Below are 27,166 nucleotides of genomic sequence, written 5' to 3'. Positions count from 1 at the left end.
GTGATCTGCCCGCCTCGGCCTCCCAAAGTGCTGGGATTACAGGCTTGAGCCACCGCGCCCGACCTCAAGGGTGCTATTCTACTAGGAAATCTTAATCTGCAACATCTCTTGGCTTTACCCCTTTCATTCACTGTTTCCTGTTTTCCGTGTACCCTCTTGATTTCTTTCCAGGTCTTCTCTTTCTCAGACTCACACACTCCTTCCATTCCACTCCCCCCCTTGCCTTCTTCGTGTACATCTCCTTTCTCCCTCTCTTTCTTTGCTCCCCCTACTTAATTTTCCATCCCCGCATCCCCCGATGGTCTCCCCCTCCTTCCCGCTCTCTGTCTTACCCTAGTTTGGAAATGCAGCAGACCTCTAAACCTGCCAGCATTGGATGCAAGAGGCTGTCATTCTATGGTAGGAGGAGCTTCTATTGGTCGGGCTGGAGGCGGGTACCGAGCTGAGTATAAAAGGTGGGGTCGGAGGCGGCGAGCTGAGCGGCTCTGACAGGACGGGTCGGAGGGGGTCGCCTGGCCGGAGCTGGGCTCCGAGAATCCCGGGTGCCAGCACCAGAGCAGCGGCTCTCCGCACTAACTCTCCTCTCCTGGTCAGCTGTAACCCCTGCCGCGGAGCCCGGCAACTCTCAGCTGTCGCCCGCAGAGCCCCGAGGGCCCCTCGCCTCACCTGTGCGTGCAGCGCCTCGCGCGCCCTGTCCGGCTGCGGAGATGAGCGAGGTGAGCGGTGCGGCCCCCGGCGCTCTCGGCAGGGCTGCGGCGGGGAGGGTGCTGCGGCTCGGGATCCCAGGGAGGCGAGGGAGAGCGAGGCAGACCGGAGCCGCGAAGAACCCTCCAGGGGCGCCCCACTGCCTTCCTAGGAAAGCTCCCACCTCGGGGCGCTGGGAAACGATTGGAAGACGGGGTGCTTTCAGCCTCGCTACTGTGGACGGCGCTTTTGGGGGTAACTGGAATCGGCTGTAGAGTCGGGAAGCGGGGATGCTGAGCTCTCAGGTGGTAGGTCATCCCCTCTGGATACTGCCCCCTGCATCTGTCTTACTGCCCGAGGTTATTCTGGCTCCCCTTACCCCCCTCACTTCGCTTCTGTCCTCTCTCTCCTAGGGATGTAAGGCACTCACATTCCTTCTGTAGCATCTAACAAGAACTCCATCCCTGGCCCCCGGGGAGGGCCACTATGCCCCTTTTAGAAAGGTGGCATCCTGCCCTCCACTCATTCAGTCAGGAACGTTGGAGGGACGTTTTCCGGTATTTAGAAGCCCCTGCCAGTTGCTGGGGAGATTTCCCCTTCAAGAATAGACCTCCCTCTGCAGTGCTTGTTACAAACTAGGTCTTCCGGCAGGCTCTGTGGTGTTCACCGTGGCCAGACCCAGGCCATTAACTGATTTACTGTTTTCAAAGAACACTGTTCACGGGGTGGGGGAGTGGGGGGTCAAAGCAGAGACTTTGGAAAGACGTCTCCTATTGTCTATTTGTAGGCACAGTCTCATCTCCAGAAACAAGGATCAGCCTTTCCAAGTGAAGTCAGTCTGGTTAGTGGCATCACAAGCTTGCCCTCTGCAACCTCTTTCCTCGTACCCACGTCGTTGTGTTAAATCCAACTCCTCTGCTATATGTCAGATATGTATGTAGGTCAGCTACTTACCTGTGATGCAGCCTTAGGCAAAGTACAAAACCTTTGTTTCATTTTTTGTCTGTAAAATGGGGATAATACTGGTTGTTGTAATAATTAAATGAGATAATATATGCCAAATACTTGAAACAGGACCTGGCACTCAATCTATATTAGCTATTATCTTTCCGTTTCTTTTTTCTTCCTCTCCCATTAGAGTATTACAGAAATTTAACAGAAGAATTCCCAAAGATATTAGATTACTGAAGGAATAGGACCCTGGAGCCTGGGTTCCAGTTTAGATACTAAAAATGAAGATCTCTACTGACTCCTACCAAAAGTTGTCACCCAGGGAGCTAATTAGTGCCAACTGCTGTGTTGTCTTGGTTGCCATGTTCACTAATTTTATCCTGGAAAATTCGGCTAGTCTGGGGGCTGCAGATGAACCAAAGTGGTTTCCAGTCCCTCAGCTGGTTGTGACTCTGATGATGGCAATCTTTCAGAAAGAAAAGAAAAAAACGCATCAACCTCCTCTTTCACCTCTAATGTGGGAAGAGAGGTTTTCTTTGCCCTCTTTTCACTGAGGTCTAGGGTTCATACTACTCCTCCCACCCCGAGCATTTCTAAATCTGAAAGTTGTAATCCAAGCCATCCCCTGGGAGTTTGTGATCTGAAGGCTATGCCAACGTGAGGATTTGCAGTTAGCCTGTGTTTTCTGGGGGAAGTGCACAGCCCCTTTGTAGGACACACTACAGGGGCTGGCATTTAGAGTGGTATTTGGTGGAACGAGAAGCCTGTTTTGTAGCAAAGGAAACAATTTGGTGTTTGAGGAGAAAGCCAAGTCCGCTCCCTCCTGACTCAGCAGCTGAATTTGGTTAGCCTTCATCAGGGGCTCAGTAGAATGATGAGAGAAGGATCCACAGATGGAGACTATCAGTGTACCCAAGTCTGCCCAGCCTCCTAGGCTATCAGAGCAAACTGGTTTTAACTAGCAATTTAGTCATAGAAGCTGTCTCCTAATACGGAGCTGAGCCTGGTCTTGGGGATGAATACTTATAAAATCCAGAAGCAGCTGTCTCTGAATCAGGTCACAAAGGGGTCTCTGCTTCTCTAGGGGCTGAGATCCAGCCTGTTTTCTTCCTCTTGTAAAAGCTATGGTAAAAGGTGGAAGTGTTGCCCAGAGCTCTAGGGAGACTCCAAACTGCTTCATTTCTCTCAGGCCAGCCCCATGGGGCTCCTCTTTCAGGTGGAAGAGCCCTGCCCAGGAAAGCCCTGTGTACCTTGAATCTTACGTAAGTTTCACCTCCCCCAACTGCTTATTTTCTTGCTTCAGAGAAAGTGCATGAAATGAGACAATTTGGGATGTCTTTAAGAGACTCCTATTTCAACTGAAGAACAAAACCAGGGAGGAGTCTCCAGACCTAGAACAACCAACAGTGCAGGGGTTCTGGTGGGGCTGCTGGGGAGGATCTCTGGCTCTGCCTTGCCTTTGTGGCTCTTTGCTGTCACTCATTACTGCAGTAGAGCATTTCCCTGTGAGTGTGTGTGTGCGCGTTCGTGCACGAAGGAGCTGTAGGGACTCATCTCCAATTTGTCTGCATTCACAGCTGCAGGCAGGACTTGATTGCTGTGGATCACACTCTATCTCCTGTGGTTTAATAACTTTTCCCTAGTTTCAGTGATGGATGGGAATGAGAGATGTGTTCAGTCCCTGAGGGCTCTTCCCTATAATCCTTTTTCATACAGTGTAGCTGGCTGCTTAAAGCAGAATTGCAGGTTCTTTTGTAATCCTGTTGCATTTCTCATCTGCGAGAAGCCTAGCTAGGGGAATCCCTTGGTCCAGCAGTCATTCTACTGAAATGGGAGTCATGGACCACTGGTGACAGTCTTCATGGTGTCTGTCCTGTGTTTTGGCTGGCAGGGGCTGGGGCAAGGGACAGATCAACTAGAAATCTCACTTAGGGGAGAGCTTAGACCTGGTGCTCCTTCATTATCCTGTTTGCTCTCTTCTTATCTAATGAGAATGGAATATCACACTTTGGAGATCCACACACTCTTTCCTGTGCACATCTGTCTGCATCTGCCACCTTCCCAACAAGGGAAGTTCAGTCAGAGTGATACTATTCTATTATGTCTCCTGTGAACCAGTTGTTAGGGAACCTGGTGTGGACTTGGAGGAGATCCAAGTTTCTCTCTCTCATTGGTATGTTACTTTTATTATGGTTATATTGGATATACAAAATAGAAAGTCTAGTCACTTACTGCTATTGAAATGCCTTCTACCTTCCAGGCGCGGTGGCTCACGCGTGTAATCCCAACACTTGGGGAGGCTGAGGTGGGTGGATCATGAGGTCAGGAGATCGAGACCATCCTGGCTAACATGGTGAAACCCCGTCTCTACTAAAAATACAAAAAATTAGCCAGGCGTGGTGGCAGGCGCCTGTAGTCCCAGCTACTCAGGAGGCTGAGGCAGGAGAATGGCATGAATCCGGGAGGCGGAGCTTGCAGTGAGCCGAGATCGCGCCACTGCACTCCAGCCTGGGTGACAGAGCGAGACTCCATCTCAGAAAAAAAAAAAAAAAAGAAAAGAAATGCCTTCTACCTCTGGAAACATCTGCCTTGGCGTGAGGAAAATGAGAACTTGCTCATCCCTTTCTTAGTCTCCCATTTATATTGCTGGTTTTAGCTGCTTAGGCAGGAGCCTGTGACTGGTAGAAGTGGATGACTTTGTCATCCTGTGACCTGGAAATATGGGTGATTCTTTCTCTCAACTACAGCTGTGATTTGTTAGCTCTGAGAATGTCATCTTTATAGGGTCAGGCAGCCATAAGTAATATGGCTGAAGTCCAAGTGCACAAACTTGATGCATCTTTCATGTCTGCCTATGGAGGGTCTTAACTGATGGAAGTGGTGGAGATAGAGTTGCAGGCAGAGAGGATGAAGAAAGATGAATAATTGTCTCTTCAAGGTGGTGGTTCTATGCATGCCTCCCACTATTTTCTTTTTACTTTTCTATATTTCTAAATTGTCTTTCACGAGTCTATTTTATCATAGAGAAAAATAAACTTAGTTCTGCAAAAAATTCTTCAAAATAGAAAGATATATCTTTCACCAAGAAAACCTCAAATAAAATATCAAAACATTTTAGTGATGCGATTTTAGATTTGTTAAGGAACGCTAAAGATCATCTGGTCCAATATTCTCATTTTACAGGTGAGAAAACTGGGGCCCAAAACTTATCTAAGTTTACACTGTACTAGAACCAAGACTAGGGCACAGTACTTCTGACTTCTCATTCCAAAAGAACATTCCACAGGACTCCTTTAACATTTTACTTCAGTAAATACAGGGTTTTTTTTTTTTTTTTTTTTTTTTGAGTTGGAGTCTTGCACTGTTGCCAGGGCTGGCTGGAGTGCAATGGTGCAATCTCGGCTTGCTGCAACCTCCACCTCCGGGGTTCATGCAATTCTCCTGCCTCAGCCTCCCAAGTAGCTGGGATTACAGGCACTCGCCACCACGCCCGGCTAATTTTTTGTATTTTTAGTAGAGATGGGGTTTCACTATGTTGGCCAGACTGGTCTCGAACTCCTGACCTCAAGTGATCTGCCCACCTCGGACTCCCAAAGTGCTGGGATTACAGGGGTGAGCCACTGTGCCTGGCCACAGAATTATTTGATTAGCATGCAAACTTTTAATGAATATATTTCAAGTACTTTTTTTTTTTTTTGAGACAATATCTCTGTCACCCAGGCTGGAGTACAGTGGCACGATCATGGCTCACTGCAGCCTCAAGCTCCTGGACTTAAGCAATCTTCCCACCTCAGCATCCCTTGTAGCTGGGACCACAGGTACACGTCACCATGCCTGCTTAATTTTTTTTGTATTTTTTGTAGAGACGGGTTTCACCACGTTGCCCATGCTGGTCTCGAACTCCAGAGCTCAAGCAGTTCACCCATCTCAGCCTCCCAAAGAGCTGGGATTACAGGCATGAGCTACCGTGCTTGGCCTCAATACTTTCTTTCCTTTTTTTTTTTTTGGCTCACTGCAATCTCTGCCTCCTGGCTTCAAGCGATTCTCCTGCCTCAGCCTCCCAAGTAGCTGAGATTACAGGCATGTACCACCAGGCCCAGGTAATTTTTGTATTTTTTTTAGTAGAGATGAGATTTCACTATGCTGACCAGGCTGGTCTCAAACTCCTGGCCTCAAGTGATCCACCTGTCTTGGTCTCCCAAAGTGCTGGGATTACAGGCGTGAGCCACCATGCCTAGCCTCAAGTACTTTCTATAAGAAATATAGGCTGGGCGCTGTGGCTCATGCCTGTAATCCCAGCATTTGGGAGGCCAAGGTAGGTGGATAACGAGGTCAGGAGTTGGAGACCAGCCTGGCCAACATGGTGAAACCCCATCTCTACTAAAACTACAAAAATTAGCCAGGTGTGGTGGCAGCCACCTGTAATCACAGCTACTCGGGAGGCTGAGCCAGGAGAATTGCTTGAACCTGGGAGGCAGAAGTTGCAGTGAGCCAAGATAGCACCACTGCACTCCAGCCTGTGACAGAGTAAGACTCCATCTAAAAAAAAAAGAAAAAGAAATATAAGCAATGTAGCTGAGTGTGGTGGTTCATGCCTGTAATCCCAGCACTTTGGGAGGCTGAAGCAGGAGGACTGCTTGAGCTCAGGAGTTTGAGACCAGCCCGGGCAACATGACAAAACCTTGTCCCTACTAAAAATTAAAAAATTAGCTGGGCATGGTGGTGCATGCCTGTGATCCCAGTTACGTGGGAGGCTGAAGTGGGAGGATCACTTGAGCCTGGGAGGTCGAGGCTGCAGTGAGCCATGATGGCACCACTACACTCCAGCCTGGGTGATAGAGTGAGACCCTGTCTCTCACAGACATGAAAAAGAAATATAAGCAGTGTGATCTAATAATGCTGAGCAAAAGGATAGAGACTGGAGACCAACATTAGATAATATTTTATCAACAGGGTACATTCTGGTAGAATACTAGTCAGGGCAGGTACTATCCATCATTACGCAGGATGCCTAGTCACCTTAAAAATGGGTGCAGAAAATTGGGTGGAGTAGGTAAGCTGATAGGAGTGAAGGAAGTAGGGAGCCTGGAGGCCCTCTTTTCATGAGTTCTTAATTTCGATGTTCATCATTGATTCCCATAATTGCAGGCAAGCAGGTGTCTAAGTAAAATTGGTGCACCTGATGAACAAACAGCCTCTGGATATTCAGTCCTCTTTCGTTTGGCCGTTTGACTTCCAAGTCAGGAGTTCAAAGGCTTTGGGAAGAGAATGGTAAGGCCAGATGTGATGGCTCATACCTATTATCCCAGCACTTTGGAAGGCTGAGGTGGGAGGATTGCTTCAGCCCAGGAGTTTGAGACTAGCCTGGGCACCATAGCAAGACCCCATCTTTACAAAAAATAAAAAATTAGCCAGATATGGTGGTGTGCATCTGTAGTCCCAGCTACTTGGGAGGCTGAGGTGGTGCTTGAGTCCAGGAGGTCAAGCTGCAGTGAGCCGTGATTGTGCCACTGCACTCCAGCTTAGGCAACAGAGCACGACCCTGTCTCAGGAAAAAAAAGCAAGGAGATGGGGAAAGAAGAATGAGAAGAATGCATTAGGCTGGCAAGGTAAGTGATGAAATCTTACTGGGATTCAAGCATCCTGAGTGCATGATTTTCTAAATCCATACTCTGACCTGCTGCTCAAAATGGCTTGACTTGCGTTGGAATTATTTTAGTTACAAAAGTAAGCTAAATCAGAGCAGATCCAAAACCACTTTTTTTTTTTTTTTTTTGTTTGAGACAGTTTTGCTCTTGTTGCCCAGGCTGGAGTGCAGTGGCATGATCTCGGCTCACTGCAACCTCACGTCCCGGGTTCAAGTGATTCTCCTGCCTCAGCCTCCCAAGTAGCTGGGATTACAGGCACCCAACACCACGCCCGGCTAATTTTTTTGTATTTTTAGTAGAGACTGGGTTTCATCATGTTGGCCAGGCTGGTCTCAAACTCCTGACCTCAGGTGATCCACCTGCCTCGGTCTCCCAAAGTGCTGGGATTATGGGTGTGAGCCACCATGCTGGCCTCAAAACCACTTTTCTAAGAGATCTGCATCCCTGAAAGGTGCCCATAAACAGGTACCTAGAAATCTAGATCTTGTCACAGTCTCCTCACTGAAGCCTGATTTCTATTTCCCTCCAGGCTTATTCCCGAAGCCATGCCCAGTACCCCACCCAGGAAAAAGGGGTACATTTATCCTTCTGTTGTCCTTGGTGCTGCCTCCCTCCCACACAAAGCCCTCCAGCTGAGTGTTTGCTTTGTAGGCTGCAGGGGGGATTAATACGTTTATTTTGGGACATTAACACCATGGGTGGGATGCACATTGAAGATTATAGTAATAAATGATGCTTTGGCACTACTCTCTCTCCCCCATTCCCTAAACCTCAGTGTGGGGTGAAGGCACAGCTCTAAGCTGGGTGCAGAGCACCACAAAGAACCACTCATTAACTGTGGCAGCCCATGCTGGGGGGAACAGGCTGGGGCTGTTGACTCACTGCATACCATGAGCTGGCATGGCCAAGGAATTCTGCCTCTGACTCCAGTTGGGGGTACTTCTATTCCAGGAAACAGGGATGGGGTGGCTAAGGGGAGAATCAGACAAGGGGGCTTGGGAGCTAGGGTTGTTTAGGTTCTATTTTTGTCTTAGGATGCATCTGAGATACAGGGCATTGGGGGAAATAGTATATATATTAAGAGAGGAATGTGTGTATGTAGAACCTGCAGTAAGGATTCTAGTTCTTTTTCTGTTATTATCTTGAGGGTGACCTTGAGCAAGTCTTTCTGAAGCTGTTTAAGGACTGCAGCTGGTTGCTGCACTGAAAGAGTTGAAACGGTTCCAACGGTGCTCCAAAAACAGCAGTCTAGGGTCTTCCAGGGGCACTAGAGGATCCCAGAGGCCTCTATAAGGTTTTTTAGCAGTTACTTTCATTTAACATTGGAGGAGAATATGTCAGAAGGGATAAAAGGGTCCCGGGGTGGAGTGGGAGAGTGCAAAGCCTCTTTGTTGCCACTTGGAAGCAGATCCACTAACTCTCCTGTCCCCCTTCACTTCCTGCACCTCTAGAACAAGCAGGGAGCTTAGGAAGCCTAGGATTTATGTCAATACAAAGGCAAGGAAAGGGATTTTTAAAGGCTAGAATTAGGATTTTTAGGATTCAGTCCCTTTTTAGGTTTCTCTGCCTTGGACTGTAGGACAGGATTCTGAGTTCTTGTGTGTATTCATCCAAACTAAGTATTCTGGCAGTAAGTACCAAAATGTGTTTATAATGTGTTTTTATTTACACAGCACCCAAGCTATGTCATGCAAATACAGGTATAGGTAGTCTAGGTATGATGAGGTGATCCTTGTTCCTGTCTGTTGCTGCTGTTGACAGGCTGTGATCTCTCTTTAAAGAGCCCAGTGGGCTGAGGAATATGGGGAAATCTGGATAGTTTATCTTTTCCAAGGTTCTAACTCACTGCTTGGAGCAGAAGGGGTGACACTATCTTCCCTTTTCTGGTGACAATGGTTGCTGTGGCAACGCTATTAAAGATGAAAGCCACAAAGGAAGGAGGAAACACAGCCCAAGAAGGGAGCAGGGAAGATTGGGCCTAGAGTTATAGGGGATCTGTTCCCCAGTAGTGGCAGCAGGAAAACAGCACCAAAGTTGCTACCGTTTTGAATGTCTAGGTGCTTGCTACCACAATACTATGTTTTGTTTTTGTTTTTGTTTTTTTAGACAGAGTCTGGCTCTGTTGCCTAGGCTAGAGTGGAGTGCAGTGGTGCGATGTTGGCTCACCGTGACCTCTGCCTCCCAGGTTTAAGCAATTTTCCCACCTCAGCCTCCTGAGTAGCTGGGATTACAGGTGCCCACCACCATGCCCGGCTAATTTTTGTATTTTTAGTAGAGACTGGGTTTCACCATGTTGGCCAGGCTGGTCTCAAACTCCTGACCTCAGGTGATCCCCCTGCCTTGGCCTCCCAAAGTGTTGGAATAACAGGCATGAGCCACCGCACCTGGCCGACAATACTATCTGGTGAGGCAAGGAATAGACTTACACAATCATTTTCATGACACAAAAGTGGATGAAAGGATTCAATCAAGGAGTATAGTTTGTTTACTCCTAAGTACTAATCTCCTTTTCCCTGTGGTGTATAACTTAAAAAAAGAGATGTCTCAGGGTTCCCAGAGGTTTAGGGCCATTCTCAGCACTTTTGGGGACAGACATTGGGAAGACAGGGAGATTGTGATTTCTAGGGCTTGTTTAGAGGGGGAAAAAAAAAGCATTTATGAAACTCCTACGGTAGCAGAATAAGCCTCCAGGGCCCTTCGAGCAATCCCAGGTATTCTCTTCCTCTTTCAGTTCCACTTAGAGAAAAACTACTCAGTGGCAACTCCACTCTCTGATTCTAGTATTTTAACCCTGCAATAAATTCCTCAGCATCTTGACCTAAACCTATTCTTATATTCAACCCCAGGTTATATTACTTTGGAATAATAACTATTTATTGCAATATGTGCTATGTATTTTACATACATTTTTCTCTGGTTCCTTTTACCTTTTTTTTTTTTTTTTTGAGATGGAGTCTCGCTCTTGTTGCCCAGGAGTTGTGTGATCTCAGCTCACTGCAACCTCTACCTCCCGGGTTCAAGTGATTCTCCTGCTTCAGCCTCCCAAATAGCTGGGATTACAGGCATGTGCCACCATGCCTGGCTAATTTTGTATTTTTAGTAGAGGTGGGGTTTCACCATGTTGGTCAGGCTGGTCTCGAACTCCTAACCTCAAATGATCCACCCGCCTTGGGCTCCCAAAGCCCTGGGATTACAGGCGTGAGCCACCATGCCCTGCCTTTTTACCTTTCAAGATAGATATTATCTCTCTTCTGCAGATGAGTGATCTGAGCACAGCAAAGCTAAGTAATTTACCCAATGTCACACAGCTAGGAATGACAGAGCTGAGATTTGAACAGATAGTCAATGCAGATCCAGGGTATGAATCCAGATTTGTCTGACTAGTGTGCCACATTGCTGCTCCCAGGAGTTTGAAGCCTAACAGAATTTTATTTTATTTTTTTTCTTTTATCCTCATCCTCTATGTAATGGTAAGGCTTAAGCAAATTTTAATTCACATAAATATCCATTAAGTACCTACTATTACAAGACATGGGTTGTAGTTATTGTAGCCTAGACATAAACAAATGGAAAACATGGACTGTGCTTCAAAGGAAATAAAATCTATCAGGGTGCTGAGGGTGGGGAAGGGGGGTAAGACATTACCTGTACCTGTAGTACAGGTAATATGAAATATACTTCATGAGAAGGTCTTTCCTTCATTCTCAGCTCTTTTTCAGGCACATATGTTAAAGTGAAGGAAAGCAATGACTTGGCTTCTGAATCCCTTTTCCACAACCTTTGAACTGGCTACAGAATGGAGGCCTTCAACTTCTGAAAACAAATTTGATTTCAGAAGTTTAGATGAGGTTGCAAATAAAACAGAGAGCTCCCTTCATTTATTTAAAAAATTCTTAGTGTAAATCATGTGTAAAGGATCAAAAAGGATCAATAGGAATTAATGATACAAAAAGGAGGCAGGGATAAGAGAACCATATGCCAAGGTCCTGAGGTGGGAAGGAACATAGTATGTTCCAGAGATGAGGTTATTGAGGTAATCAGAGGCTGAATAATGTAGAGCCTTTTAGGCCGTATTAAGGATTTTGGGCTGAGTGTGGTGGCTCACACCTATAATCCCAGCACTTTGGGAGGCCGAGGCAGGAGTACTGCCTGAGTCCAGGAGTTTGAGACCAGCCTGGGCAACATGGCAAAAACCCATCTCTACAAAAAATACAAATATTAGCCGGGTGTAGTGGTGTGTGGCTGTGGTCCCAGCTACTCAGGAAGCTGAGGTGCGAGAGGATTGCTTGAGCCCAGGAGGCCAAGGCTGCAGTGAGCTGAGATTGTACCACTGCATTCCAGCCTGGGCAACAGAACAAGACCTTGTCTCAAAAAACAGAATAAGGACTGGGCGTGGTGGTTCACGCCTGTAATCCTAGCATTTTGGGAGGCTGAGGCAGCTGGATCACCTGAGGTCAGAAGTTCAAGACCAGCCTGGCCAACATGGTGAAACCCGGTCTCTACTAAAAATACAAAAATTAACCGGGCATGGTGGTGCATGCCTGTAATCCCGGCTACTCAGGAGGCTGAGGCAGGAGAATTGCTTGAACTCAGGAGGCAGAGGCTGCAGTGAGCTGAGATCATGCCACTGTACTCCAGCCTGGGCGATGGCGAGAGACTCTGTCTCAAAAAATATATAATAATAAAATTAAAAAGAATTTCATCTTTTATCCTAAGAGCATCAGTAACCACTTGGGTTGTTACAGTTGCTCATGTCAGAGCCAACTGTGTTAGGGTGTGCAATGGTCTGAATGTTTGTGTACCCCCAAAATCCATATATTGAAATCCTAACCCCCAAGATGATGATACTAGGAAGTGAGGCCTTTGGGAAGTGATTAGGTCATGAGGGCAGAGCCCTCATAAATGGGATTAGTACCCTTATAAAAGAGACCCCAGGCTCAAAAAAAAAAAAAAAAGAGATCCCAGGCTAGGCGCAGTGGCTCATGCCTGTAATCCCAGTACTTTGGGAGGCTTAGGCGGGAGGATCACAAGGTCAAGAGATTGAGACCATCCTGGCCAACATGGTGAAACGCCATCTCTACTAAAAATACAAAAAAAATTAGCTGGGCATGGTGGCAAGTGCCTGTAGTCCCAGCTACTGGGGTAGCTGAGGCAGGAGAATTGCTTGAACCCAGGAGGTGGAGGTTGCAGTGAGCTGAAATCGTGCCACTGCACTCCAGCCTGGTGATAGAGGGAGACTCCGTCTAAAAAAAAAAAAAAAAGAGACCCCAAAGAGATCCCTCTCCTCTTCTACCATGTGAGGATATAGCAAAAAGATGGCCATCTACATATGAAAAGTGGGCCTCACCAGTCATTGAATTCAGGTTGTTTCCAGTTTTTGGCAATTACAAGTAGAGCTGCTATAAATATTAATTTACAAATGTATGTGTGAACATAAGTTTTAATTTCTCTTGGATAAATAACTAGCAATAGGATTGCTGGGTGGTATGGTAAATGTATGCTTAAGAAATTGCCAAAGTAGCTATACCATCTTGCATTCCCACCAACAACGTATGAGAGTTCCAGTTGCTCTGTATCTTTGCCTCTACATGGTATTGCCACTAAACAGAAAATTTTTAATAGGTATGTGGTGATATCTCATTGTGGTTTTCATTTGCATTTCCCAAATGATGATGATGTTATATATCTTTTCATGTGCTTGTCATCCATGTATCTTCTTTGGTGAAATGTCTGTTCAAATATTTTGCCCATTTAAAAAAACTGTGTTTTTATTATAGAGATTTAAAAGTTCTTTCAATACTTATTCTGGATGCAAGCCTTTTATCAGATATTTGATTTGCAAACATTTTCTTCTAGTCTATAGTGTGTTTCTTTTTTTTTTCCCCCGCCCCCAAGACAGAGTCTTGCTCTGTCACCCAGGCTGGAGTGTAGTGGCATGATGTTGGCTCACTGCAACCTCTGCCTCCAGGGTTGAAGCAATTCTCCCACCTCAGCTTCCCGAGTAGCTGGGACTACAGGCACGTGCCACGACGCCCGGCTAATTTTTGTATTTTTAGTAGAGACTGGGTTTCACCATGTTGGCCAGGCTGGTCTCCAATGGCTGACCTCATGATCTGCCTGCCTTGGCCTCCCAAACTGCTGGGATGACAAGTGTGAGCCACTGTGCCTCATCTTTTTTTATTTTTTCTTTTTTGAGACAAGCTCTCACTCTGTCACCCAGGCTGGAGTGCAGTGGCATGATCATAGCTCACTGCAGCCTTGATCTCTGGGTTCTAGTGATCGATCCTCATACCTCAGCCTCCCGAGTAGCTGGGACTACAGGTGCATGTCACCACACTTGGAGTAACCTTTTTTTTTTTTTTTTTTTTAAGTGGAGACAAAGTCTATGTTGCCCAGGCTGGTCTCAAATTCTTGGCCTCAAGTGATCTGCCTGCCTTGGCTTCCCAAAATGCTGGGATTACAGGTGTGAGCCACCGTGCCCTGCCTAATTGTACAGATTCATGGGGGTACATAGTGAGTGATATTTTGATACATATAACTTATAGTGATCAGATTGGGATAATCCCTTTTTTTTTTTAAAGCAAATTCTTCTAGATCCTGATTTCTTTTTTTCTTTTTTAAAGCATTTCACTAAACTTTTAACATTGGTATTCCTGGGCTGGGCACAGTGGCTCACGCCTGTAATCCCAGCACTTTGGGAAGCCGAGGCGGGTAGATCATGAGGTCAGGAGTTCGAGACAAGCCTGGCCAACATGGTGAAACACTGTCTCTACTAAAAATACAAAAATTAGCCAGGCGTGGTGGTGAGCACCTGTAATCCCACCTACACGGGAGGCTGAGGCAGGAGAATTGCTTGAACCCTGGAGGCAGAGGTTGCAGTGAGCCGAGATCGCGCCACTGCACTCCAGCCTGGGCAACAAAAGCGAAACTCTGTCTCAAAAAAAAAAAAAAAAATTGGTGTTCCTCAATATTGACAATTCCTATTGTCTGAGACCTGCTTCTTTCGTCTCTAATGGTAGTTGGAAAAGAAATTCAGGTTGAGGGAGGCTTTTATTTATTTATTTATTTTTATTTAAGGATAAATATATTTATTTATCCTAAGTCATATATTTATTTACTTCTTAAGGAGAGAGGGAAGCTTTATATATGAGAGAGTAAAGGGAACTGATTGTCAAGATTCCTGAGGAGGAGAAGGGTGATGGGATCTAGAGCTCAGATGGAAGGACAAGACATCATCTGACAAATGCTCTGGGAGGAGGCAGATAGGCAAGTGTGTGGTGCTTCTCTTTCCTGGAAGTGGGAGGAAATGAAAAGGGTAGGTACTCCTGGGGAAAGTATTAGGGAAAGGGAGAATGTTACTATGTCATGTTCCTCTCTGCAATCTCAAAGCCGAAAGAAAAAAAGACCCTTAAGCCAACAAGACTCTCCTTCCTTTCCTTCTTCCCCACGGGAAGGGAGAATCTGCAGCTTTGAGCTGCAGAGGAAACAAAAGAGTACTCATGGGGAATTGGCAGTATCACCAAGCTGATGGAATGGAACATTGGTACACATCAGGCTCAGAGGCAAGGATTAAAGAAATATAGGAAGGTAGGCAAGGAAAGCAACTAAAACCCTCTAAGGAAAATAAATTAAGGAAAAGAAAGAGTTGATGGGCCTCACAGTTGCTAATTAGTGTTTGGTATATATTGAGAAGTGAGAAACATTTAGTCCTGGCTGGGGAGGGTGTGGGTGGCTCACACCTGTAATCCCAGCACTTTAGGAGGCTGAGGCTGGAGTATTGCTTGAGTGAGAACCTGTTTCAAAACAAACAAACAAACAAAACCCCCAAAGTCCCATTCAGTCCTGTGTGGGCAGTGAGGCTGAACGAACCAAGCTCCAAGCTCACTAGAAACTTGGAATAACAGGCTTGAATGACAGTGAGGGAGGCATTTGAAATGGAAGCCAGTAGAATGATCCTACACATGGAATTCTCAGACTCTGAAGGGCTGGGTTCTGGCTCTGGGAGTAAAGAATGTAAACTATGGCTGTCCTCCAGGAGTCAGCCTCGTGTATCAGGAGGCCCACTTACCAAACATTAAGATGAAAACCAGAATCAGGGTGATTAGATCAATTAGCAGAGCAGAAATCTGAGTGATAGGCATGGTCTGGGATCAGGCTGTCAAATATTAATAACATGTAAAATTGCCCCATAATGGCAGGACTGGACCCTGTTCCCCAAGTTCCCTTTGGAGTATATGTGAAGATAGCATTGTATACGCATGCACATACATACTCATACATCCCCATACTTTTGATTGGAGATTGAGAGATAGTGTAGAATAATGATCAAGAGCATGGATTCTAGAGCCAGACTGCCTGGGTTCAAATCTTAGCTTTGTGGTTTGTTTGTTCTATGGCTTTGGGCAAGATAACCTCTCGACTTCAATTTCCTTCTCTGTGAAATAGAAATAATAATTATACCTATTTTATAGGGGTATTATAATCATTCAACGTGTTAGTGTTTATAAAGTACTTAGAAAAGTAGCTGGCACGTAGTGTATTATATAAGATTGTTCATAAAGTAAAGCGAGGTGACATTCTGAAATCCTTGATTTCTTCCAGTTCCCCCAGTTGGGTCCTATAAGGAGAAGGAAGTATTTCCTAAACCATGTCATTGTTGTTATTTCTGGTCAGAAAAGCTCAGTATCGAAAGCAGTAGAAGGCTAGGCACTCCAGCCTGGGTGACAAGAGCAAAACTCTGTCTCAAAAAAAAAAAAAAAAAAAAAAGGAGTAGAAGAGCACCTGAGAGGTTTGTGATCCATACCTGGCTAGAATGAGGAGCTGAGAAGTGCTGACCTGTTACAGCTCTTGCAGTTTGGCCTCACTCCTCCGCAGGTATGAGTTTTTGTGAGAAACACTAGAGTATGTGGTCTCTGGTCCCAGAGTGTACCTCTGTGCCTCCTTTGTTTATGTGAAGTATGGTTAGTCTGATGGCTTGCAGATGCATATACCAGAGGACCTTAATTCATCTAAAACTGCTGCGTTTCTGGAAGATAAACAGGAGGGTTGAGGCAGAGACCAGAGACTAATAAAGGACTGAGCACCACATAGAGGGTGGGAGCAGACAACTTGTGATCTAACTGGCCCCACCCCTAACCTCAGCAAATCACAAACAACTTAATCCAGAAGAGTGTCCAGAGTGGCTATTTCAAGAACTGGCTAGAGAGAAAGAGGGAAGAGGGGCAGGAGGTAAAAGTTCCTGCACCCCTTTCAGCGGAAGGTAAAAGGGAAATTTCAAGGGGCATTGTGAGTAATAGGAGTTTTCTTCTCCTTGCAGCATCCTTTGCTGGTTTCCCAAGTGGAGACCCCACTTTTAGATTATTATCTCTCATAAATTTAACCTAAATGGAGCTAGAAACCCCGGGGGTGGGGGGACCAGATGGCAGCTGAGCCACTGCTCCATTCCAGGGCCAGTGATCTCCAGAGAGACTTGGGAGGGAAGCAGCTGGCAGGGCAGAGGGAAAGTGGCAGCCTGTGTGGTTTAGTCCTGACACACATTCCTGCTTATTCTCAAGGTCTGCTGATATGAGAAGGAATGTAGAGGAAACAGCCACCTGAGGGAAGATATTTAGAATCAGAGTCCAGTGGCCGGGTGTGGTGGCTCACGTCTGTAATCCCAGCACTTTGGGAGGCTGACGCAGGCGGATCACGAGGTCAGGAGATCAAGACCATCCTGGCTAACACGGTGAAACCCCGTCTCTACTAAAAATACAAAAAATTAGCCAAGTGTGGTGGCGGGCGCCTGTAGTCCCAGCTACTGGGGAGGCTGGGCCAGGAGAACTGCTTGAACCAGGGAGGCAGAGGCTGCAGTGAGCTGAGATCACACCACTGCACTCCAACCTGGGTGACAGAGCAAGACTCTGTCTCAAAAAAAAAAAAAAGTATGACCTAGATGGAGTATGCAGTTAATAGGATAACAGCAACTGTCCAAACAAGAGGATCATAGGTTAAGTGGCAAGTTCTACAGTCTCATGATCTCTGACTTCAAATCCTATGCTCTCTTTTGCCAGTAAATCTCAGACTCTGATCCATGATTTAGCCATTATCCCTCTGTCTGACTCTAAGCCTATTCCCTTAATCCATCAGATCTGTTCTCTCACCCCAACCCCTCCTCTTTGAAGGAAAATCTGGACTCTGATTCTTTTTTTTTTTTTTTTTTTTTTTTGAGACGGAGTCTTGCTCTGTCACCCAGACTGGAGTGCAGTGGCGCGAGCTCGGCCCATTGCAAGCTCTGCCTCCTGGGTTCATGCCATTCTCCTGCCTCAGCCTCCCGAGTAGCTGGGATTACATTTGCCTGCCACCACACCCAGCTAATTTTGTGTTTTTAGTAGAGATGGGGTTTCGCCATGTTGGCCAGGCTGGTCTCGAACTCCTGACCTCAAAGGATCCGCCTGCTTCGGCCTCCCAAAGTGCTGGGATTACAGGTGTGAGCCACTGTGCCCGGCCAGGTCATATTTTTACAGTGTGGACAAACCTCTTGTGATGACAGTATTCCTGTGGAAGGTGTCACCTCAGTAACTATTGGGACATTTTATCGATTATGTGCAAAATTAAGCAAAGAAAAACATTTGACCACAGGGGGATTATGGGGAGAGAAAGAGTAACAACTGGGTCAGTCTCCTAAGTCTCAGGAACAGTCCTTCCTCTCATGGAATCTTTCTTTTGGTCAAAGGGGAACAAGCAGGAATTCCATAGGGTTTCAGGAACACGTTTATGTATGTTCTTCCAGATTTTAAAATGAAAATACATATAGGCCTGGCACGGTGGCTTGTGCCTGTAATCCCAGCTCTTTGGGAGGCTGAGACAGGAGGATTGCTTGAGTCCAGGAGTTTGAAACCAGCCTGGGAAGCATAGCAAGACCCAGTCTCTACAAAAAATACAAAAATTACCCAGGTATAGTGGTGTGCCTGTAGTCCCAGCTACCTGCAAGGCTGAGGGGCGAGGATCGCTGGAGCCTGGGAGATCAAGGCTGCAGTGAGACATGATTGTGCCTGGGTGACAAAGCAAGACTTATCTCTTAAAAAAAAAAAAAAGGAAAATATGTGTGTGTATGTGTGTGTGTGTGTATATATATATGTGTGTGTGTGTGTGTATATGTGTATATATATGTATATATATAAAAATATACATATAAATATAAACACATGTATCTTACACAAAATTTGGACCATATAAAGTTATAACCGAGTTTGAAAAACTTGCCCATGTCAAATACAATATTGCATTAGCATTTTTAATAATTTTTTTCTAAATTATTATTTTCTTTCCCCCTAATGTTTTATTGGAACCATTTAGTAGAAATGAAAGAATAGTTCAAGCCAGGTGCAGTGGCATTGCACCTATTATCTCAGCTATTTAGGAGGCTGAGGAGGAAGAACTGCTTGAGCCCACCAGTTTGAGACCAACCTGGGCAGCATAGTGAGACCCCATCTCGAACAAACAAATAATTAGAGTTAGTAAATGATTTCAGCAAAGTTGTTGGATACAAGATCAACATATAAAAATCAGTGGTGTCTCTAAACACTATCAATGAAAACTCCAAAAAAGGAAATTAAAGCAATCCCTTAAGGAAAGAAAAAATAGTTCAGTACATATCCACGTCTTCCACTTAGATTCAGTAATTGTTAACATATTAGCATATTTGTGTCAGCATGTGACAATATTTGGTCTTATGGAGACAGTACAGCCTGTTGGCTAGGAGTATGGAGTCGGTCTACCTGGGTTCCAAAGCCAGGTTCACTGTTTTCTATTGTGTGATTTGACTTGGGCAAGTTCCTCAACATCTTTCTAAGCCTGTTTTCCTCAACTATAAAATAGGGTGCCATCTTCTTAGAGATTTCAGAGAATTAAATGGGATAATGTTTGATATATAATAAACAATAAATATTATTTGGGTCCTTATCTCCTCTAAAATCACTTAGCCTGGAAGATAGGAAGAGTATCTTGATTGGTTTCACCTTAAATTCACGGCCATTAACCCCCAATGTGCCCTTTGTGCTATCTGGTAATCCTGCTACATCTTTAGGGTCTAGTTGTGTTGCCTAGGCTGGTCTTGGACCCCTGGGCTTAGGTCATCCTCCTGCCTCATCCTATGTCTCACCAGCTCACTCACTCTCTTACTTTCTTAGATAATCTTTTCAGTCATTCTCCTCTTTCCTCAAATATTTAATACTTCCGTGCCTTCTTCACTCTCAGCTGACAACTGTCTTTCGTGTTTCATTGAGACAATGGAAACAATCAGAAGAAAACTTTTATACATTTCTACATCTGCCACCTTTCCTGCATCTATTCCTTCATTCCTATATTGTAGATAAACTGTCTGTATTCTTATCAAAGGGCAACCCCTCCACTTATGCACCAGATCTATTTCCTCTTGCCCATTCAAGACATCACTCTGGTAATTATCCCCTCTCCTGTATCATCAGTTTTTTTCTTCCTTACTAAATCATTTCCATCAGCATTTAAAATCCCCCATCTTACCAAGCCCTCCCATAACCCCACATTCATCTCCAACTAATGTCCAATTCCTCCGCCGCCCTTTAAAGAAAGGCTCTTTGATAGAGCTCTCTGTACTGAAAAATATACAGGCAGATCCAGCTTATTTTATCATGAAACTTGTCTCAAGTCTTAGTATTTGCTATTATCTCCATCACTACCACCCTAGTCCAGGCCCCATCAACTTGCTTGTACCATTGCAAGACTCTCTTGTTTTCCCTGGTTTCTTGTACCTCTATTTTCTTTCTTTCTTTCCTTCTTTCCTTCCTTCCTTCTTTTTTTTTTTTCTTTTCTTTTTCTTTCAAGATGGGGTCTCGCTATGTTGCCTGGGCTGGTCATGAACTCCTGGGCTCAAGTGATCCTCCCATGTCAGCCTCCCAAAGTGCTGGGATTATAGGCATGAGCCACCACACCTAGCCAGTAGTCTTTTTGCTACCCATCTGTCAGAACAATCCTTTAAAAACATGACAGACCATGTTTTTCTCTGCCCCAAAACCTATAATGCCTTTTCATCAGCTCAGAAAAAAATCTAAATTCTTTGTCCTGTTCCAAAGACACATATTCTGGCTATCTACCTAACCTCATTTCTTATATTCTTTCCCTTACATAGCTCCAGCCATGATGGTCTTTCTTTCTCTTTCCTCTTCCCCTTCCCATTCCCTCATTCTTGTTGCTCAGGCTGGAGTGCAGTGGCGCAATCTCAGCTCACTGCAACCTCCGCCTTCCAGGCTCAAGTGATCCTCCCATCTCAGCCTCCTGAGTAGCTGGGACCACAAGTGCACGCCACCATGCTTGATTAATTTTTGTAGTTTTTGTAGAGATTGGGTTTCACCATGTTGCCCAGGCTGGTCTCAAACTCCTGGACTCAAGCAATCCGCCCACCTTGGCCTCCCAAAGTGCTGAGATTACAGGCATGAGCCACTGCATCTGGCCCATGATGATTTTTTTTTACTCTTCCTTGAACATACAGGCACAAACCTGCTTCAGGGACTTTCTACTTGATATTTCATCTGCCCAGAGGATCTTTTCCCACACATTCACATAGCTTATTCTTACATCGTCATTAAAGCCTCTACTCAAATGTCAGTCTTCAGAGAGACTTTCCTAGATTACTCTGCTTTATTTTCTTTCATGGCATTTGTCACTAACTGATGTATTTGTTGAGTAAGTGCAGGGACTTTCTTTTGCTCACTGCTGTATGCCCAACACCTAGAACAATACTTGCCATGTGATTAGGCACTGACATATTTGTTGAATGAATCTTTTGCTTCTTTTATACCTCTTTAGTGTATAGAACAGTGCTGAACACAAGTAAGTGCTTGATAAGTATTTATTGAAGTGAGATGGAAACAGCATAATCTACAGAACATAAATTGGATTCTATCAGTTTCTCAAAGCAGAACCCTTACGTCTGGCAGTCATTCAACAGAGGTTTGCATCTGTAAAATGGGGGATAATATTAAAGACTCCACTAAGCTGTTCCAAGAATTAGATGACAAAACATTTATGAAAGCACCCAGTTTTTGTATTTTGTTAAATATAAAGTACTTAAAATTGTGAGATGAATAAACGGACTCCAAAAGTACCAAGTGCAGGAATGACTCTGTCTCCAGATGAACCATACCTTGAGACTGATGAATGTCCAGATGAAGTAGCCTTATTAATATAATTTTGAGGAAGGGGAATTACTATTTTTTTTTTAAAGAGCTAGGATCTTGCTATGTCTTGCCAGGCTGGTCTTGAACTCCTGGGCTCAAGGGATCCTCCCAAGTAGCTGAGACTACAGGTTTATGCCACTGTACCTGGCCTTACTATTACGTTTAACTCTCCATCTGAGCAGAGAACCTGGAAAAAAGCATAGACATCAGCTGATTAGTCTCACTTCAAATTCATGACCTCCTGCCTTATGAAGGGTCTTAATGTCTCCAGCAAACCTATCACTGTTCCTTAGTCCATTTACTCTCCTACTTGCCTAGGTGAGTATTTCTCCCTTCCTTTCTTTAATACCTCTTCCCTCCTCCTCTTGGATGATGATCTTGTTACACATTTTACTTCAAAATATAGAAGCAGTTAGGGAGACCCTCCAAATGTTCCCCCTGCTTGCGCCGGGGCCTATAAGCTCTGCCTTCCCTCCAGTTCCTGTGGGTATCCTAGTCTAGCTCTTATTCAAGGCCAGCCCTCTACTGAGGCACTAGATCTCACCCCCTCTCTCCTATTCCAGTAATGATTCTCTTTCTCTCCTACAGTTTTTCCTTGTCTACTGGATCATTTCCATAAGAACACAAACATTCTGTAATTTCTGTCATCTTAAATAAAATCTTCTTGTGACCTCATGTCTGCCAAAAGTTATGCCCCCATTCCCATTTTTGGAATTCCTTCTATATTTGTTGCTGCAATTCCTCTCTTCCTTTTCCCTCTTGAGCCCATTACAATCATTCCCTCCCCTTGCTCCCCTCCCTCATGGACACTTCTCTTATCAGTGTCACCAGTGATCTCCCCATAGCAAAACTCAATGGTCAATCCAGTTCTCATCTTACTTGGCTTACCTGCAGAATTAGACATAGTCATTCTCTACTCCCTGAAATATTTTCTTCACATGGCTTCCACATTACTGTAATCTCTTGGCTTTTCTCCTACCTGGCTTCTTCTCCATCCTGTTGATTTTTCTTAATTTCTACAATTCTAATCACTGGGATACCTCAGGATTTTATCCTCTTCTCTATCTGAACTCAGTTTCTTGGCGATCCCATTCAGTCTCACGGCTTTAAGTGCTATCCATATATCAATAGCTCCCTAACTGATATCTGTAGCCCAGGCCCTTCTCTTTAACTCATCTTGACTATTCAACTGTTTATAAAAGCATCTTCTCTTGGATAATTAATAGCCATCTCAAATTTGTTAAAAAATAAGCTCCTTATCCTCCCCCTAAAACCTCCTCTCCCTGTTTTCTACATCTCAGGAAATGGCAGCTCTATTTTTTTCAGATCATCAGGCCAAAATTTGGAATCATCCTTGACCCCTCTCTTTCTCACAATGCCATTTTTCGAGTCAACAAATCATATTGGTCATAGCTGGAAAATATACCCAGAATCCAACCATTTACCATCTTCATCGCCACCATGCTGATTCAAGCTACCATCATCTCTTGCTTGGTTTTCTGCAATAACCTCTTAACAGATTTTTCTGCATCCTTTCTCATTTCCCTTTTATGCAAATCAGAGGTCTCCAGCAACTTCTCATCTCACTTGTAGTAACAGTCAAACTCCTTAAAAAGACTTCTAAAGCCCTACATAATCTGCTTCCACCCCCAGTTAACTCTGTTCTCATCTCCATTAATCTTTCCTCTTTCCTCTCTCCACTCCAACTACACTGGTCTGCTATTCCTCAGACAGGCTAGTCACACTTCCAACCCAGAGCCCTTGAAAACTCCTACCAGATATCTATGAGCCTTACTTCCTCATCTCCTTCAGCTATTTGGTCAAATGCTGCTTTTCAGAGAGGCTTTTCCTGACTACTCTATGTAAAACTGTATTCCTCCATTTCTACCCCAGTACTTACTATTTCCTTTCCCTGCCTTTTCCCCATAGCACTTATCATCATAGTAGTCATTTTATGTGCTTTATTTGTCTCTATATACACTGGAATGTAAGCTCCATGAGGGCAGAATTTCTTTGTCTGTTTTGTCCTCTACACTTTCTACCATCAGTAAATCTTTGCTGGATGAATTTTGATAACTTTTCCTCTGGTCTCTGATCTCAAGATTTGCTTCTTCAAAAGACTAAGGGAATGCACCTGGTAATAGGGTTTGAGAGTATATAAGAGGTCTAAGGTGATGACGCCTTCAAATTACTTCCATGAATATCTAATATTCTGATATTCTAATATTTTTTCCAGCTTAATACCAAAACATCCCCAGCAACCAACCAGGCAGCTGGCCAAGAAGAAAAAGGTGAGTGGGGTTGGGCTAGGCAGTTTGTAGAGCAGGTGACTGTAGAGACATGAAGACAAGTAGGGTGAGTCTGGAATTTCCTAAAGTCAGACATGAAAGGAATAAGAATGTGGATAAGTGGAACAAAGTACTAGTTTGGAACTATAGTACTATATCTATAGGCTTCCTTCTATTTTTCCTAGGAAGTAAACGATCAGTATTTCCTCCTTGATTTTAGAAACTGGGTCTGGAGTGTTGGGGGGAGAGAGGTACAAGATAAGAAGAAACTCATCAAAAGTCCCAGCATTATCTCCATCAGAAATTGAGAGAAAGCTGAGGAAAGTGAGTGTGCATTGGAACTTGAACTGTAGGATTTATGAATAAGTGATGAAAGAAGACATTTGTTGTTTGGTCCAAGAGTAGCAGAGCTCCCCTAAGTAACTATAGCTAATTCCCAGCCTAAGTACCTTGACTCAGACTTCTAGGGGAATTATCAGGCATTCATAATCCTAGCAAAAATTGGGGGACCCCACAGAGTCTGGCACAAGGTGGACCTTACCCACTGTATTGGGGGCCTGGAGAAAGGGTCTAGAGCAGGTCAGATTAACTCATTAATGAGTCTCCCAACTATCTGCAGGAAAAGCTGGCAATGTCAAGAAGGCGGAGGAGGAGGAGGAGATTGACATTGATCTGACAGCACCAGAAACAGAGAAGGCTGCCCTTGCTATTCAGGGCAAGTTCCGGCGATTTCAGAAAAGGAAAAAGGATCCCAGCTCCTGAATGGCCAGCCTTGCCCTTCACCTTCACCTTCATGCTGGTCCTGTCTCTCCCCTTCTCCACACCCATGTATCTTTATCCCTTGTCCCTCTAGCCTTTCCTTGAGACAAGTTCAACCTTTATATACCCTTGTATCTGGTCCCCTCAAGCCATCACAGAAGTAGAGGCACAAGAGAGGTGGAGAAGATGAAGACTTCAATCAGCAGTCACTAGTCTAAGGGTGGAACAATTTCTTCTTGGTATAAGGTTCTTTGATCAGTAGCTATGCCTGCCCTGTAGGGTTAAACAAGAGGGTTCGAGGCTGAGAGATCTCCCCAAAGAACAATGTGGGACGGAGGGGAAGGCTTTCAGAGTAGGGTGCCTGAGGGTGGGACATATGCACTGTTCTGCTAGTTACAGCATTCACACTTTAGGTAACATTTTTTTTCCCCTTCAGATCCTTCTGCACCAACTCCAACTTCCCCTCCCAGGATCTAAGCCACAGTGGGGACTGGAGCCTCGTTTTCCCCCTAGGCAGACCTAAATCAAGCAGCTTACCACAATAGTGCATGCTGAGTAGATTAGTTCCAAGGAAGGGAGACTGGAATGGTGGTGGTCAAGGAAAAGCCTCCCTCATCATCTAGTCTAAGACCATAACGGGCAGAAGCATAAGAGGTTCCAGGGCCATAGGAGAATGAGAAGTAGGGCACATATAGGGAGGAAAGAAAAGTGAAGAAGGGGGAAATCTCTGAATTTTTTTTACTGCTGGGAAAAGTGTACTACATGAAGGATGCTTGGGGCTTTGCTAACCTGCTCACCTCTAACCCCCCAAGTCTAACCATCCCCAGAGGCCACACAAACCAAGTGACTCCTGTAGTTCCCATTTGCCCCACTGTGGAGTCAGGGCAAAAGTGGAATAGCCACTTCATGTGATTTTAGCATGTTTAATAATTTTAACAATAAACCACCCCACAAATGGGGTCATTTAACCTCTACTAATGTTTTTTCTTGGGAGGAATGTGATTATAAGCCTGAGCTGGCCTCAGGGAGTGGGGTGGAGAAGCAACTGCGTTGATTGCGTGGTAGCGCAAGAAACTAACACTGCCTGAGCAATTTTCAGACTGAAGCCAACCCTCCCTTCCCCCACCCCTACTGACCTTGCTCTCACCTTGATTTGCCACCCACATTGTCTCTGTGCTGCTGTCACCGCCCCCAGGGTGCACTTGCAAGAGTGCTCATTTTTCCTTTCTCCTTCCAGCTGAGAGCATGCTGGGTACACATCCCTCTGAAAACAAACCTGGTCTTCCTTGCTCCGGATTCCCAAATGACCTATCCTAGATTTCCTTCTTGCTTTGTCTTCCTCCCACATTCTCCCCTCCCCTCCCTCTTGTTTATCAGATGCAAGGAAAGGAAAAGACTGGTCACTAGAGAGCACCACTGTTACACTAAAATTTTAATCCACTAATTACATAAAATTATGGCTTTCAAGTAGCTTAAATTGCTGAGAAATTACCTCTATATGCTAAAACCAGAAGCCAAATGTTTAAAGATGGAGCAAAGAATGATCTATTTTTTTTTTTTTTGTGAGATGGAGTTTTGCTCTTGTTGCCCAGGCTGGAGTGCAATGGTGCAGTCTGGGCTCACCGCAACCTCCGCCTCCCAGGTTCAAGCGATTCTCCTGCCTCACCCTCCCGAGTAGCTGGGACTACAGGCATGTGCCACCACGCCTGGCTAGTTTTCTATTTTTAGTAGAGACGGCGTTTCTCCATGTTGGTCAGGCTGGTCTCAAACTCCCAACCTCAGGCGATCTGCCTGCCTCGGCCTCCCAAAGTGCTGGAGTTACAGGTGTGAGCCACAGCGCCCGGCCTTTTTTCCTTTTCAATTGTTTTTGTTGTGGTAAAATATATATAACAAAATTTTTCATCCTAACCATTTTTAAGTGTACAGTTTAATAGCATCAAATACATTCAATAATACTGTGTAACTATCATCGCTATCCATCTCTGTAACTCTTTCCATCTTGTAAAACTGAAACTCTACACCTATATCCTTTAGACAGTAATCCCCATCGCCCCTCTTCCCAGCCTCCGGCAACCACCATTCTACTTCCTATTTCTAAGTCCCCTTCTTCATATTTACCCTTCCCTTCTTGATTTAAGAATACAGAAGTCAGGCCGGGCCCAGTGGCCCATGCCTGTAATCCCAGCACTTTGGGAGGCCAAGGTGTGTGGATCACCTGAGGTCAGGAGTTCAAGACCAGCCTGGCCAACATGGTAAAACCCTGTCTCTACTTAAAAAATATAAAATTAGCTGGGCATGATGGCAAATGCCTGTAATCCCAGCTACTTGGGAGGCTGAGGCAGGAGAATCGCTGGAACCCAGGAGGCAGAGGTTGCAGTGAGCAGAGATGGCACCACTACACTGCACTCCAGCCTGGGTGACGAGTGAAACTCTGTTTCAAAATATATATATATATGTATATATATATGTATGTATATGTCAGCTGGAGGCCAAGTGCGGTGGCTCATGCCTGTAATCCCGGCCCTTTGGGAGGCCAAGGTGGGTGGATCACCTGAGGTTGGGAGTTCAAGAACAGCCTGACCAACATAGAGAAACCTCATCTCTACTAAAAATACAAAATTAGCCTGGTGTGGTGGCACATCTT

The 27,166-nt window shown here is 45.0% G+C and overlaps 2 protein-coding genes across 6 annotated transcripts in view; one reads left to right on the top strand and one right to left on the bottom strand.

The window, feature by feature from the left end:
• On the top strand, window positions 1-25,496 carry PCP4L1 (Purkinje cell protein 4 like 1). 3 transcript variants are annotated; one of them, XM_031015956.3, is made up of 5 exons: window positions 1-716; window positions 857-992; window positions 1,472-1,525; window positions 23,712-23,766; window positions 24,383-25,496. In XM_031015956.3, exons 2-5 carry the CDS (start codon window positions 975-977, stop codon window positions 24,523-24,525), a joined length of 270 nt encoding a protein of 89 aa, XP_030871816.1. In that variant the 5' UTR covers window positions 1-716; window positions 857-974; the 3' UTR covers window positions 24,526-25,496. The 3 variants fall into 3 exon arrangements, with proteins under 3 accessions (XP_030871816.1, XP_030871819.1, XP_030871821.1); XM_031015959.3 differs by lacking the exon at window positions 1,472-1,525 and having other exon boundaries at window positions 7-716; XM_031015961.3 differs by lacking the exons at window positions 857-992; window positions 1,472-1,525 and having other exon boundaries at window positions 13-716.
• MPZ (myelin protein zero) overlaps window positions 21,134-27,166 on the bottom strand; it is a 29,266-nt gene continuing 23,233 nt past the window's right edge. For all 3 annotated transcript variants that reach the window (XM_063693669.1, XM_055364293.2, XM_055364297.2), the window contains one exon: window positions 21,134-21,662. In XM_063693669.1, the coding sequence (XP_063549739.1) occupies window positions 21,598-21,662 (65 nt within the window). In that variant the 3' untranslated portion in view covers window positions 21,134-21,597. The remainder of the gene's footprint in view (window positions 21,663-27,166) is intronic.

Source organism: Gorilla gorilla, chromosome 1, assembly GCF_029281585.2.
Source record: "Gorilla gorilla gorilla isolate KB3781 chromosome 1, NHGRI_mGorGor1-v2.1_pri, whole genome shotgun sequence".
NCBI lineage: Eukaryota > Metazoa > Chordata > Mammalia > Primates > Hominidae > Gorilla > Gorilla gorilla.
This window is presented reverse-complemented; position numbering and strand designations above follow the sequence as displayed.

Excerpts from the sequence above, each read along its gene's own strand:
- PCP4L1 (XM_031015956.3), top strand. Across the intron at positions 1,526-23,711 it reads TTCCAAGTGAAGTCAGTCTG|CTTAATACCAAAACATCCCC; the intron begins GTTAGTGGCATC and ends TATTTTTTCCAG. Across the intron at positions 23,767-24,382 it reads AGCTGGCCAAGAAGAAAAAG|GAAAAGCTGGCAATGTCAAG; the intron begins GTGAGTGGGGTT and ends AACTATCTGCAG.